This window comes from Chanodichthys erythropterus, chromosome 15, assembly GCF_024489055.1.
Source record: "Chanodichthys erythropterus isolate Z2021 chromosome 15, ASM2448905v1, whole genome shotgun sequence".
In the NCBI taxonomy this organism is placed as follows: domain Eukaryota; kingdom Metazoa; phylum Chordata; class Actinopteri; order Cypriniformes; family Xenocyprididae; genus Chanodichthys; species Chanodichthys erythropterus.
Window position 1 is genome coordinate 27,388,623 of NC_090235.1, and position 15,807 is coordinate 27,404,429.

The 15,807-nt window shown below is 37.7% G+C and overlaps 2 protein-coding genes across 3 annotated transcripts in view; one reads left to right on the forward strand and one right to left on the reverse strand.

Moving 5' to 3' along the window:
* The window catches only part of nhsl3 (NHS like 3), a 48,929-nt gene extending 41,419 nt beyond the window's left edge, over positions 1–7,510 (forward strand). For both annotated transcript variants that reach the window (XM_067411396.1, XM_067411397.1), the window contains 6 exons: positions 1,631–1,786; positions 1,920–1,960; positions 2,400–2,526; positions 2,773–2,880; positions 3,032–6,622; positions 6,713–7,510. In XM_067411396.1, the coding sequence (XP_067267497.1) occupies positions 1,631–1,786; positions 1,920–1,960; positions 2,400–2,526; positions 2,773–2,880; positions 3,032–6,622; positions 6,713–6,735 (4,046 nt within the window). In that variant the 3' untranslated portion in view covers positions 6,736–7,510. The remainder of the gene's footprint in view (positions 1–1,630; positions 1,787–1,919; positions 1,961–2,399; positions 2,527–2,772; positions 2,881–3,031; positions 6,623–6,712) is intronic.
* Positions 7,511–8,929: 1,419 nt separating this feature from the next.
* yars1 (tyrosyl-tRNA synthetase 1) lies at positions 8,930–15,647 on the reverse strand. The gene is made up of 14 exons (XM_067411630.1): positions 15,578–15,647; positions 15,211–15,281; positions 13,810–13,956; positions 13,536–13,711; positions 13,231–13,360; positions 12,550–12,630; positions 12,067–12,159; positions 10,912–11,047; positions 10,748–10,833; positions 10,529–10,664; positions 10,283–10,383; positions 10,007–10,200; positions 9,757–9,898; positions 8,930–9,669 (listed from the first exon to the last, which is right to left on the reverse strand). The coding sequence occupies exons 2-14, from the start codon at positions 15,265–15,267 to the stop codon at positions 9,559–9,561; spliced, it is 1,590 nt and encodes a 529-aa protein (XP_067267731.1). The 5' UTR covers positions 15,268–15,281; positions 15,578–15,647; the 3' UTR covers positions 8,930–9,558.
* Between the last annotated feature and the right edge of the window lie 160 nt (positions 15,648–15,807).

Genomic DNA, 15,807 nt, shown 5'->3' on the forward strand with positions numbered 1-15,807 from the left:
GGGAAAATCCCTGTCCTAAAACACTCCCATTAACTCCATTTTGCAATGCCTTTTGAAACATCAAAACGGTTACCTCATGGCCAGTACTTTAAACACTTTAAGAGGTACGCATAGAAGATGATATAGGAGTATGAGGCTTCTTGCTGTTCCTTTGGGAGTGCCCCAGTACAAAAGGCCTGTTTCTCCCTATTGTAAAGTTAACAGTGAGCCTCAGTGCAAGTCAGATACTAGCTAAAGTAATGCATGTTTTAGGAATAAATTTGCCAATAAGATGTAACATTAAGTCACCCTATTGCATTTTCTAGAAAATGTCTGAAAATTCTCATTGGGTCAAACCAGATCATATAGTATCTGCTACCAAGAACAACTGCTGTGTTATGATCGCTGAGAATTTAGGTGTATTGGCCTTGTTTGGAAGATTCATCTCAGTTCCTTAAATTACAGCCAAGCTTGGCTTGGTCTTGTTGGGTAATAAACAAGTATTTGACTGGAATGTTTCCAAACGAAATTGATAGAAGATTTAAAGAAAGAAAGAAAAGTCTGCCATATGTTAAACAGGGGTAGTGAAGCAAAGGGTAATCTGGTATTTCAAGGAATTAAAGATCAGAAGGGATTACCTGATCACAGCATGAGTGTGAAGTCCATTGCTACTTTGGAAATCTATCAACGTGTGCCGCTAATGCCTGTCAACAATCTAAATAAAATTAGCTGCCAGCATTAGCAGGTGTTGCTACTGGATAGAGAAAGAATGGGCAGAGTTAGATCATTTGACAGCCAGATTTCAAGGCTTTCATTGAACCTTATTCACAAAACGGGGGTGTGGAAATCTTTAATCAGTCATGTTTCAAATTTCTCACTGAATTAAATAATAAAAATAATCAATGGGGATATTTGTGGATGTTGATATTTAAGCCTCTAGCAAAACTGTGCTGCTTATGCATCATCATTGATTTGATTTGGAAGAAATAGTTAAACTTTCCTTAAACTCTCCTTAAGAGAGTCATCCAAGATGTTCATGTCTTTCTTTCTTCGGTCGAAAAGAAATTAAGGTTTTTGATGAAAACATTCCAGGATTATTCTCCTCATAGTGGACTTCAGTGGCCTCCAAACGGTTGAACGTATTCTTCAAAAAGCTTACACTGTATGTCCTACCCTTTCCTATTCTACTTACGGAACGAACATGGCGCCAGTTCCGTTTTTTCCGTAAGTAGAATAGGGTAGGTGTAGGACATACAGCATAAGCTTTTTGAAGAATACGGAAAGCGGAAGCAAGTGGAAGGCGAACATTTGTGTTTATATATACATTTGTATTTTTGTAAAAGCCCTTGAAACTGCACTGAAACGGACATTTGGACCTTCAACCGTTTGGAGGTCATTGAAGTCCTCTATAAGGAGAATAATCCTGGAATGTTTTCATCAAAAACCTTAAATTCTTTTCGACCGAAGAAAGAAAGACATGAACATCTTGGATGACATGGGGGTGAATAAATTATCAGGAAATTTTTATTTGAAAGTGGGCTAATCCTTTAAACTTTGATAGACCAGCTATGATCTTTAAGAGAATCTTTTGGCAAAGACAGCATCCATTTTTATGTGAATAACAATACCTTTCCCTTCCCTATATTTTTAGCAGGCCAAAAGCAAGATGAACAAAGAAAGCTGACTGTACATTACACGGCCTCCCAGCACTACCAGGAGAATGTGTTCATAGAAGGGAGCAGGCCACAGTACCTGGAAGACCTGCATACAGAGGCTCAGGAGGGACTGAAGATACTACAACAGGAAGGTGAGCCTCATACTCAAATCAATAGCACAAAACATACTGCTCTATGACATACTTGATGCACTGCTCACATTCTGGCCTTCTAACATACAGCTGTGTTTTCTGATGCACCTCACTCAGTCTTTCTTCCATGCAGAGCACAAAAATGGGGTGGACTTTCAGGATGATCAGTCTGTGGTAAGTCTCTGAAGTAAAAAAAAAAAAAAAGAATTCTGTAGTCAAAACTAAATAAACAAAAGTAGCTAAATTTAAACAAATAAGTGTTTTTAAACTCCCTACAGTAGTAATTCTGGTCTCTTAGATCTTGACCTTCAACTGTATATAACAATAAAAACCACAAGACACAGTCATAATTACATTTTCTTTTAGGTTTCAGGTACCAGATCCAACAAACCTCTTATGATAAGAAGCCTTAGTTGTAATGAGGGAATTATCACCAAGAGATTTCTTTTTTTTTTTCAACCAGAAGATTTTGTACCCTATTTATGGACTTCATTCATTCTTTAATATCCAAATAAATATGTATAAAATGTATAAATAAATGTATAAATATTTATAAATGTATAAATAACTTTTATCGGATTGCTTTCTAATGATGATCTACATTTATTTACAGCCAGAGGAAGACACAAGCTCAAGAGAAAGAGATGAATCACTTGAGACTGATAGCACCGCTGGGCAATCTGTCATTTCAGTGTCGACTGTCTCAGCAGTCTCCTCGCATCCAGTGCTTACACGTCAAGGTATACAATGCTGACTTAAAGAAGGTCTTAAAATAAGGCACATACTACCTCGTTTATCCTCTAATGTGTGGTATAGCAATGCAAAGACAAAACAATGCATTTGTCAAAATTAAGTTATGATCTGTCCTGTAATAGACGGGTTCCGAGAAAACATGGAAAAAAGTGATCAAAGATCATTGTTTTGTTACTGCCATTACTTCTCAAAACAACTGAAGAGAATGGCATGACATCTTTTTTTCACTTTAGGTTCTACATTTAAGCCCTTGAACCCAGTTAAACGAATGGACAAAACCAAGAGGAGAAGTAGAAGAACGACTATCATGGGCATACCACAGCAAGTTCAAAGAGAATTGGGCAAGTAAAACCATGTTATTGTCAGTTAAAAAAAAAAAAAAAAAAACAGGTTTTTGAGAATGACATTCCTTAAAACAGCAACTTTGACAAGTATATGAGATATTCTGCCAACAATAGAAGAATGACATTGCTTTGCTTTTTTCTACTCAAGATATGGCAAGAGGAACTATAATTCAGCAGCTTCCAAACAGAAAACGTGATGAAGATGAATCATCTGGCAGAGTTGTCATTCCAACAATTGATGGAGAGCTCCCTTTAGTAAATCACGAAGGGGCTCGTGTACACCTGCAGAACATTGAGGTCCTTCAGACATCAAGAGATGAGGAGTTCCTAATAAACCACATCCATTCTGTCTATCAAGATGAGTTAAACCGAAAGCTTGGGCTAGGAGCATGCCCTACACAGAGGCCTAAGTCTCTTGCTGTGCCTGGGATGACCACTTCCTCTTTCCTGCATGAGCCTCAAGGTCCCGTTATGTCTATTTCACCACAGGCAACATATTTATCCAAGATTATTCCAAACGCAATTCTGCCTGCTGCAATTGATATCATTGAAATTAATCATGATCACAGCCGGCGCAGTGCCAGTACAGTCAGCAAGAGCAGTTTAGCATCAGCTAGCCCAGCTTCTTCACGGTCTGGAGGTGGGACAACTCAAGGTCCACTTACCGCTAGCTCCAACAAGAGCCATTCGCAATCATCTGAGACTGTTGTCTCCAACTCCTCTACAATCTCTTCAAAAGGAAGGTGTCTACCAACCTTTGCTGCCGACAACACCAAAGAAGTTTCGGATTTAATCCCAAAGGAAATGATTGTTACAAGCCCAAGCAGTTGGAAAAGTTCTGACAGTAAAGATACAAATCACAGACTGGAACACAGGGAGTTGGGTGATGCAGGGGACAATGTTAGAAACAGCCAATCATTCTCTCGCAGTCTCTCTGTAATGAAGACAAAACTACCACCAGCGCCACCTCAGAGAACCTATTCCCTGCACCATGAAAAACTTAAGCGAAGATCAAAGGAACGGATAGACATAAAAGATCTAAAAGATATGGCACCAAATGATGAGCAAACGGGTAGAGATCTTAGCAGTACAAAAGAAGATCATCAGTCCACCAAAAACGAGAAGAGTTCTGTCCATTCTTCTGTGCTCAGCTCATTTAGAGATTTCCAGACATCTGTGGAATCTAGCCCACTTAGTCCTGATCAAACATTTACTGGAAGTCATGTCAGATTAAGTGACTCATCTCCAAAGAAAACTGGAGAATCAGGTGAAAACAAATTCGATAGGACTTTGTCTCCTTCAAGTGGATACTCAAGTCAAAGTGGGACACCTACGCATTCCCCTAAAGAGGTTAGTCCCTCCTCACCTGGAAAGAGAAGAGTTAAGCCTTCAAAACCAGAGAGAACAGGTGTACAGAGCTCACCGGTGGTTTCAGTCTCTTCGTCAATGACATCTCTGTCTTCAGTCACATCAGATACAGTGCATCAGGACATTCAAACCAACACCACTCCATCAGAGCCACCTAAGTGCTCCCCTCCGCTTACAACAGTGAAAAACAAGGTGACACCTACACCAACTACTGCTCTTAAGGAACTCTTTAACATTCCCCCTCCACCCAAGGTAAAAGCCCCATCTCCCCCACCCCCCGAAACCTGGATTCACAATAAACGCACACTTGAACTATTATGTGGCCCAGGTCCAAACCCCCATAAGTTACATCAGCTTCAAAAACAGCAAAAAGAGTCATCAATAGGTAAAAATCAAAACACAAAGTCAATGCAAATCCTTGAACAAATGATCCCAAAGACACAGACAACAGAAGAAATAAAGACTGGGGCTCAAGTGGAGAATAAAGAAGCTGTAAAAGAACAAAATGAGTCTATGTCACCACAAGTGCTTGAACAAACAACGGCAGAAACTCCAGATGGAAGCTCAACATTACATAATGAACTAGAAAGTCCAGAAACTCTTGCAGAGGTCAAGCAGACGATTTGTTTAAAAGAGGAGAAAACTGTAAAGGACCAAAAGGAAAGAGGAAGTCAAACCATTCCTACAACAAAGGTACCAACTATAACAGTTGATCAAAGTATGCTGTCACAAACAAACTGTGAAGTCAAAACAAATGGTGAAATTGTGAGCACATCTCCCCCCAAAAATGACGAAGCCAATGAGGAGATCCAAAATAACGACCATGTTAAGGGCATTTTGAATCATAAACCAATGCAAACTCTTGGTATAGAAGTACCTGATGTCAATGGCATTTCTCCACCTCCTTCTCCACCTCCAGAACACCACCCTCCTCCACCACCTACTAAAAAGATGTCAGCCCCTTCAGTGTCTATACCACCATCTAAAGATGAAGAGGAACAGAAGCAAGAAACAAATGAACAGAAGCAAGAAACAGAGGAACAGGTGAATTTCCTGGAGTCTTCTTGGCCTCCACCACCTCCACCAATGGAAGAGTCTACTGACTTGATGTTTGAGGAACAAGATGAACTTGACTTCCCCCCACCACCTCCTTCGTTTGTACATGAACCCCTTTCGGAGATATCGGTCAATTGCCATGAAGAATCATGTGAACAACAAGCCAATACAGAATTGGTGTCATCTACTTCCTCAGATATGGACAGCAGTCCAGACCAAAAATCAGAAATACACACCATTCTCCCAAAAATAATTGTACAAAATGGTATGGAGAATAGACAACAAGATAAGCCTTGTAATAATGTCTCAGACTTCTCAGTGGACCAAGTTGGCATGGAAAACACAACCGTAGCCTCTCCTAAAATGTCCTTTTTATTACCAGATGAACTTGTACAAGGGGAAGATTCATCACCTGATACCCAAGCAGTTTCCAGTGTGCTGCTTGCACCTCCGCTTCCAGTGGAAAACCAATCTATTGTTAACTCACGAAGGCAACTGGGCCTTTTAAACAAAGACAACCGGAGCAAAGAACTGTTGTGTCGCAACAAAAGCACACCTATTCCAAAGGAAGATGCCAACATTCCACTTGTCACACCTTCCTTGCTTCAGATGGTGCGACTACGATCTGTAAATGTTGGGGAAGATAACAATGATAGCAAACCAAGTACTGAGACCACAACAAATGAGGATCACAGTATTACTAGTCAAGCAACACCACAAAAGCCCATTCGCAAATCCTTGGCTTTGAAGTCCAACTCACCTGCTAAGTCATCTCCTGCTCCAGCCACAGTCCCATCCATGTGTCTTCAGGAGGCTATACGTATGAAGACAGCTGCTATGTCCTCCAGTGGAGTACCTGCAATGCTAAATCTACGCTTATCCTCAGCTAGCAGTGCTAGCTCACCTGTGCCATCCCCTAAAACACCAGACGGCTGTGACTTACATAGCTCCCCTGCATCTACAGCCAGTTTTATATTCTCCAAAAGCACAAAAAAAATTATCATTGAAACACCTACTTCGCCTGAGGTCCAAGCAAGCCTCAGACAGAGTCTTGCAGCTGAGATAATGCAGGTTTCTGACCAAGCCAAGACGATGATTACAAATGGAACAAAAAAGCCAATTAAGGTGCCGCCACCTGTTGCTAAGAAACCAGTGCATGGAACAAATCCCCCCAACAAGATGGAGACTGCAACACCGGAAAAGACAGAGATCTTGACAAATAAACAAATAATGAGGGTTGAAGTTAATGGGCAAAGTGATCCAGTGCATCCTGCTGGCCAGCGAGCACAATCATTAGGCAGCCAGGAGCAAGCAAGTAAGGAAGCATTCACAGGTTATTTCAATTTGTGCATGAAATACAGATGGAACCATGTAAATGATCATTATAATTGCATTTCTTTTTCAGGAAGTACAGACACTGCATGTTGAAGAGTCATGGTGTATGGGATGAGTTTTGATTGGACTGTTTAGTTACAGTCCACAGTATGGCAAAGACAAGAGGACAAAGCAAGTGATAAAAGCCCAAGTGATTGATGAATGATTGTGATCAAGGATCCATGGATACCGCAACTGTCTTAAAAGCCTTAGCCTGATAATGGCCTTTAAATGTATGCAAAAAGCTTTTTCCCCAATCTGTTTTATAAAATAGCTTTATTAAAACTTTCAAGTATTTTTCTAAATGAGTTTCTGTGCTCTGGAAAAAGTTACTTTTAGTTCATTTTGGACTCATCAAAGCTAATGACTGCAAGACTGAACTGACATCTAGTGGTCACTAGTGGTAGTAATCACTGCTTGGCGCAAAAAGGTCAACTCCTGTGTTATAATTTTCTGACATATCCAAATATGTTCAAGAACAGAGATTGATTGCTAGCTTTTAATGAAAGAAGCTGATTCTACTAACAATTTTTGAAAGTTTTAGTGCTACTGCAATCAGCTTTCAGCAAATATGTACAGAACTGTCTGTTACCTTTATGAATTCTGAAGTATGCTGACCTTTTACTTTTCATTAGATTAAAGCACTTTGTAAGCTAAATGCTGCATTTCTGTTGGAACCAGCAAACTAGTAAGAGTACTGACTGATGGTCCCTCTAAAATTGATGTAAAAATATATATACATGTACTTTAGTGGCTATTTACTTCCAAGGGGGTGAATAGAATTACTACACTGTTTTAAAAATAAATATGCATTAAATAATATTTATAGATTTACCCCATTTTGACTGTTTTTAAATTCCTTGAAATACAAATATAACATTGTATCAGCACCCTTTGGGCGTCCCAAGTTTGAAGCTCATGGACTTTTATTTTTGGGGCACTAATGGTTAGAGTCGGACTTGTAACTAGAAGGTCACAGGTTTGAGTGTCAGTATCGAAAGGAAATGTATGTGGGGGGAGTGAATTACCCACAACTCAGGTGCCCTTGAGCAGCCCCAGTCGCTCCCTGGGCGCCACAGCAAAAATGGCTGCCCACTGCTCCAGGTGTGTGTGTTAAATACTTACTGCTGTGTGTGCACGCACGCACTTGGATGGGTGAAATGCAGAGCACAAATTCCGAGAATGGGACACCATACCTGGGTACACATCATGTCACTTTCACCATTATATACAGTCTTTTTTCCCCCTTACCACCATAGATGTAATGTTTGTCTGATTAAAGGAATTGTTAACCCAGAAATGAAAATTTGATGTTTATCTGCTCACCCACAGGGCATCTAAGTTGTAGGTGACTTTGTTTCTTCAGTAGAACACATATGATGATTTTTAACTCCAACCGTTGCCGTCTGTCAGCCGTATAACGCATGTCAATGGGAATTTCATCTGTAAGAGTAAAAAAAAACATGCACAGACAAATCCATATTAAACCCTGCGGCTCATGTCGGCACATTGATGTCCCAAGACACGAAACGATCGGTTTGTGTGAGAAACCAAACAGTATTTATATCATTTTTTACCTCTAAAACACCACTATGTCCAACTGCCTTGAGCATTCGGTTAGTGAGGTCAAAAACGCTTTCTGATGACAGGAAGTGATCTCTCGCACTTTGCTTCAATGAGCGTGTTCAGACCTCACTAACCGGATGTGGGGGGCAATTGGACATAGTGGTGTTTTAGAGGTAAAAAATACTGTTCGGTTTCTCGCACAAACCGATCGCTTCATGTCTTAGGACATCAATGTGCCATCAGGGTTTAATTTGGATTTGTCTGTGCAAGTTTTTTTGACTCTTATAGATGGAATTCCCATTGACATGCATTATACGACTGACAGACCGCAACGGTTGGAGTTAAAAATCATCATTTGTGTTCTACTGAAGAAACAAAGTCACCTACATCTTGGCTGCCCTGGGGGTAAGCAGATAAACATCAAATTTTCATTTTTGGGCAAACTATCCCTTTAATGTATGCCGTGTAATAACTATTCATTCATCAAACTAAATAGTGTTTCACCAAACAGAAGACCTTTTCATGTTCTCTGGTAAAGCTGCTTTTTTTTCCCTTCAGTACAGCAAAATAGACCAATGAGTTACAGTATAGTTACTATAATCTTTAATCAAGCATTAATTCTTATTTTCTTTTTCATTTCATTTTCAATAGATCATGACAAAAACTGCCAAGGTACCTTTGAAGACATTTCCATAATTATTTCCATCAAGACATAGAAAAAAGTTCTGAATCATCTTTATTTCAATGAGTTTGGTTAACATCAGATGAGTTACATTGCATGAAATTTGAGGTGTTTCCTTGTGAACTAAGCTAAACTGATCCTAAAGTATTTAACTATAAAGGTTTTTCATGTCTGAACCGTTTCCATTGATGTTTAAATAGTTAAAAAATTGTCAGAATGGAGACTGATCATTGTAAACAGTGATCCATTTCCATAAGTGGCACCACAGGAAGACCTGAGTTTGAGGACAACACATGAACTCCTGCAAGATTCTTCATTTGTCATTTAAACAAATGAGCATGATATTATTTACTGCAGTACTTAATGCGTAAAACATCTTGGACAGCAATACATGCAATGTAAAGCACAGACGATACCCATATGTATTCTGCTGCAGTAATCATGTGCTATTATATCATTTACAGGTTGATATGACTAAATGAGACAGTAGAAATTAAATAATGGCATTATAAGCCATTTGTTTTTCCATCAAAGTCAGTTAGCAGTTTTTGATGGCTATGATGAGTAATACTAATTGGGCTGTCATGGAAACTCAAGCTTTGAAGATTGAGAAAAATGGTGAAGACTGTCTAGCTAATATTTCCACCTTTCAGTGTTTTACAGGTAATCTGTCCTAGTTTGGTCATCAGATTTTGCTCTTTCCATTGTGCAACATACTCGCCTGAGATCTTCAGATCCACCTGAAGAGATCAGACAAACATACAACCAAGAATAAGACAGTGATACCATAATATGAGTGTTTGTGTACAAAAATATAAAACTCATACCTGTAACTTCTCAAACACCTTTTTCTTTGGTTTTAATTCATCATCTGGTTTGCCTGATTCATAACCTTCAACAAAAACACGGTCTCCTGGTGCTGAACCTTCTGGTGGATCCAAAGGCTCCACTTTCCTGGGATCTCCCTCACTGAAGGCCATCACATTTAGAAAGATTAAGACAAGATGACTTTTACTATAAGAACATTTTGACTAATTGAATGAAATAGTTTAATTAAGGAGTATCAGTCCTACTAACATTGAAGCACAGAGCAGCATGGCTTGGGATTCAATCCCCCTCATCTTCTGGGGCTTTAGGTTGCATAGCAACACTACAAGACGGTCCTGAAGCTGCTCCTGGGAGATGTAGGCCACCAGTCCACTCACTACAGTCCGTGGCTGCTCCTCCCCCACATCAATTTTCTCTAAATATAGCGAGTCTGCATCTGGATGCTAAAAGGTAAAGTAAAAAGGGCTATTCAAACATCCCCTTATTGGAAAAATAAATCGTAAAATTATTGCTGGATGCCTCTACCTTTTCTACACTGATGACTTTGCCTACTCTGATGTCCAGTCTGGATGGGATGACCTCCTCCTCATCTGCGGTTTGTTTAGGGTTGCCCTTCGCTCCTCCTTCTGTGAAGCAATGACAATCAAACTGTGTGTAAATGTGCAAATTCTTCAGTTTCCTAAGACTCATTCTAGAACTTGCAGAAGCACTCATTTGTATTTTATTGTTAAATGGGATCATAAGGGTCATTTATTGTGTATTTTCACCCACTGTTTTTAGAGGGCTCTGGGTAAGCTGATGTTGTCAGTTTCCTCAACTCTGGGGTTTCAAACTTCTTCCTGATGGGGTCCAACAGCTTGTTAAGAGCTAACTCTACTGAAGCCTTCAGGTCACCAGGATGAATTTCCTGCAGGTACAAGCAGTGCAGGAGTCAACATATGATGGATAAACGTGTCATTTGTACATTAAAGATAAGCACGTTTCAGATACCTCTGCAGCAAAGTCCTTCTCCACTTCCTCATAGTCAGTGTAGACTTTGTCGCCTCCCCACTTTGGATCTCTTTTAATCACAAACTCTGAAAAAAAGAACACATCATTAAGCACTTAACTAGATGTTTACATTTTCTAAAGATTTTTTTTCCGCCTGAGCTTACCTGAATGCAGCGGGAAAAGCACATGCTTGACGAAGGACAGAACTCCATTATTCTCAACATTTCCAGGCTCACAGAAAGCCTTCTTTAGCTTCTTCTTCACCTCTTGGTTCTTATCCAGCAGGTCAATCTTTGATTCCTGGTGTAAGACATGAAAGTTTGAGAATGTTCAATCTTGGTGAATCAGTTTGACATACAAGAGCTTAAAGGTGCCGAAGAACATGTTTTCAAAAGATGTAATATAAGTCTTAATTGTACCCTGAATGTGTCTGTGAAGTTTCAGCACAAAATACCCCATAGTTTTTTAATTATTTTTTTTTTAACTGCCTATCATTATAAATGCACAGATTCAGGGTACGCGGCCCCTTTAAATCTCATGCTCCACGCCCCAAGAGCTCGCGCTTGCCTTAAACACCATAAACAAAGTTCACACAGCTAATATAACCCTCAAAATGGATCTTTACAAAGCATGTCTAATTACGTAAGTATAGTATTTATTTGGATGTTTATATTTGATTCTGAATGAGTTTGATAGTGCTCCATGGCTAAAGATAACATTACACACTGTTGGAGAGATTTATAAAGAATGAAGTTGTGTTTATGAATTATAAAGACTGCAAGTGTTTAAAAAATTAAAATAACGACAGTATTGTCTCCGTGAATACAGTAAGAAATGATGGTAACTTTAATCACATTTAACAGTACATTAGCAACATGCTAACAAAACATTTAGAAAGACAGTTCACAAATATCACTAAAAATATCATGATATCATGGATCGTGTCAGATATTATTGCTCCATCTGCCATTTTTCGCTATTGTTCTTGCTTGCTTACCTAGTCTGATGATTCAGCTGTGCACATCCAGACGTTAATACTGGCTGCCCTTGTGTAATGCCTTGAACATGAGCTGGCATATGCAAATATTGGGGGCGTACAACCCGAATGTTACGTAACAGTTGGTGTTATATTGAGATTCGCCTGTTCCTCGGAGGTCGTTTAAACAAATGAGATTATTATAAGGAGGAAACAATGGAGTTTGAGACTCACTGTATGTCATTTCCATGTGCTGAACTCTTGTTATTCAACTATGCCGAGGTACATTATATGATTCTTTGATTATATGAATCTTCAAAAGGTTAGGGTTATGGTACTGTACCTCCTCAGAAGAGCTCATTTTGCCCCCGGTCAGTCCAGGCACCATTGGGTTCATCATATGGATACGTTTGGTGTACCCAAGAGAGGGCAGATACTGCAAGAGAGGAAAAAAAACAGAACAACTAAATATACCCATCAACTATGCCCACACACATATTTATGGGGATCAGCATCAAAACAGTACAATAGCATGGTAGAAAGATAGCATGGTAGTTCAGCCTGTTATTCTGTCCATACTTGCCTGTCCCTTCCAACTCACAAATATACTATGCAAAAGTCTAGGAATATTAGATGCTTCACAAAAAACATTTGTTTTAAGACCATTATTTATATGTTTTGCTTTAGTGTGCCAGTAGAAATACCAAATTCCAAGTATTGTAAATATTGTAATAATACAGTGAGATTTCCTACCGGTACACTAAAGTAAAACCATAGTGTATAGGAAGTAATGTATAGGTGCACATTTTAAAATCATCAAATGTACCTTCTCTGCTAATGTGAATATTTTCCTCTGATCCACACCCCCGAACTGAGCATCTACTTTTAAGTACTCCTCATCCAGTGCCTGATGGAAATAATAAAAAAACAAAACAATATCACAGTCTGGAATATGCCGCAAATTAGAATAATAAACAGAACACAAAAAGATCATCTACTCTTTATGAAATGTATGTTTAAATAGGAGAACAAAGTAGTCAAAAGTACATGTGATCAAAAATGCAAAAATACTAATATTGTGAAGGATTATTAACATTTTTAAATAACTGTTTTCAATTTTAAATGTAATTTATTCATCTGATGGCAAAGCTGAGATTTCACTATTTGACTATTCCAGTCTTCAGTGTCACATGATCCTTCAGAAATCATTCTAATATGCTGATTTGCTGCTCAATAAATATTTCTTAGCATTATTAATGTTCAACAGTCATGCTTCTTATTTTATTTTTTGTGGAAACACTTTTTTTCTTGTGGAAACTCTGATGCATTTTTTTTTTCAGGATTCTTTGATTAACAAAGTTACAAGAACAGCATTCTTGATAAAAACCTATTTCAAATAATGTAAATGTCTTTGCTGTCACTTATGATTAATTCAATGTATCCTTTCTTAATAAAAATATAGAAAAAAATCTTTTGAAAAACGTTTAGCAAAAGACGATCTGCATACCTGTAGTCCAGGATACAGCAGACCACTCAGAAGAGGATGCTCAACCTGTTTGACCACCTCAGCACCTGCTTTCTTTGCATCATGTTCAGTGACCATGGATGACAGTCGGTAAACATCCAGAGTGTATTCTCTATAATGGATCAACCATACAAAGACATTGTAATTTGCATTTGCTTTCTTTATATTCTTTCTTAATCTGTAAAAACTATTTACCAGTACAATTTTTGGAATATATATATAAAACCATGTTCTTGGTCAATTACCATCCAATGTAATACAATATTTAAATAAAGATGAGCGGTTACCTGCTGAGCTGAAAGTCTGTGCCTTTGACAAATTTGAGTTTGTCAAGGGGAACTCCAATGCTCTCCAACATGGCCTTAATGATCTGCTCATAATACTTCACCCTGAGCTCCAGCAGCTCCCAGGGAGCCTTCATGTTGTCCAGATAGGCATGGAGATCAGCAAAGAGGATGGTCACCTATAGAACAGAAACACAAATAGGTACACACACCAATGAGAAGTGCTTTTATGCTGACATCAGTAATTCAGAACCAATACAGAACGCCAAAGACAAACCTCGCAGCCCGCTTTCAGGAAGTCAGCGATCTTTGACATGGGGACAAAGTAAGCCACATGGGGTTTGCCTGTGGTTGCTGTTCCCCAGTAAACCTTCAATTCCCTCTCCTTCAGGATCTCCTTCAATCTCTCCTCACCAAGAACCTCCTGAGAAAACAACAGTGGCAGAAACAGTATGTTGAATTTGACAAAACAGATATGAAGGACTGAACCTGCAGAAAGAATGAATGATTGATTGATTGATTTTTTTTATTATTTTCTTTTTTTATTTACTAATATTATATTATATTATATTATATTTATTATATTATATTATATATACATACATATACACACACACACACACTACCACACGGCCACTATTTTTAATGTTTTTGAACAAAGTCTCTTGTGCTCATTAAGGATGCATTTATTTCAAAATAAAAACAGAAAAAAACAATATTATTGTGAAATATTATTACAATTTAAAATTATACTTTTCTATTTTATTATACTTTAAAATATAATTTATTTCTGTGATGCAAAGCTGAAATTTCAGCATCATTACTCCAGTCTTCAGTTATGACTGATAATGTGCTGATGATAATATGCTGATTTTCACATGATCCTTCAGAAATCGTTGTAATATGCTGATTTATTATCAATGTTGGAAACAGTTGTGCCATTTAAAAGTTTGGGATCAGCAATTTTTTTCTTTTTCTTTTTTTTTGAAAGAAATTAATACTTTTATTCAGCACGGATGTGTTAAATTGATAAAAAGGTGATAGTAAAAAATTATATTGTCAGAAAAGATTTATATTTTGAATAAATGCTGTTCTTTTTAACCTTTTATTCATCAGTGAATCCTGAAAAAAGTATCACAGGTCATAAAAAAATATTAAGCAACACAACTGTTTTCAACATTGATAATAACTGAGTATCAAATCAGCATATTAGAATGATTTCTGAAGGATCATGTGACACTGAAGACTGGAGTAATGATGCTGAAAATTCAGCTTTGCATCACAGAAATAAAGTATACTAAAATAAAAAAAACAATTTTAAATTGTAGTAATATTTCAAAATATTATTGTTTTTTTTCTGTATTTATTATGAAATAAATGCATCCTTAATGAGTATAAGAGACTTTGTTCAAAAACATTAAAAAATAGTAATGTTTCCAAACTTTTGACTGGTAGCGTGTATAATATATATATATATATAAAGTGTATGTATTTATTTATTTTACTTTTTGTTCTGTAGGTTTGGGACTCCATACGCATTTAAAAACAAAATTAGAAATATGCTAGGCTACCTAAACATGTTACTTCAAATATGTTAATTTAAATATGTTTTGAGCTGTTACATTAGGAATCTCAAACAACACAGAAGATTCCAGAAACGGCTCTCTACTATTTTTACCTGAAGGTTCCTGCTGATGAGCTGGAACTTCTCATCAGGACTCAGCTGCTCTCCCATGATATCTGCTGCTTCTGTACAAATTAAGTAACAGACATAGGCCAATAACGAAGATGAACTCTACTTGTGATTCTGGTGCCAGTCATATGTCAAAACATATGTCAAAACTGCCATAGCTTAAAAAAGGTGACGACCACTATGAATGAATCGCTGAGGATGAGCTCTCTAATATCCATTTCAAGGAATGATAGAAACACTATAAAGCAGACAATCAATCGACATAAAAATTGAATATTATCCTGTAATGTCAGTGAATAATATGAGCGACGACAAAAGCTATAAATATATAAAATTATAAAGAAAAGCTCACCAGTTATTGCTAAGAAACGTGTGTGCCGGTGACAGGCTCTTCCGGTTGAAACAAGATTTCATCACGTATTTCATAATAAAAGCCCTAACAGACATGTCAATGAATAAAAGCTAACATCATCAAATTAAATACAAATATTTGAATATATATCTTTGAAATATAGTGGATGAATCTAACTAAATATGCATTAAATATGCATTATTATTATTATTTGTTTTGTTTTAAATACA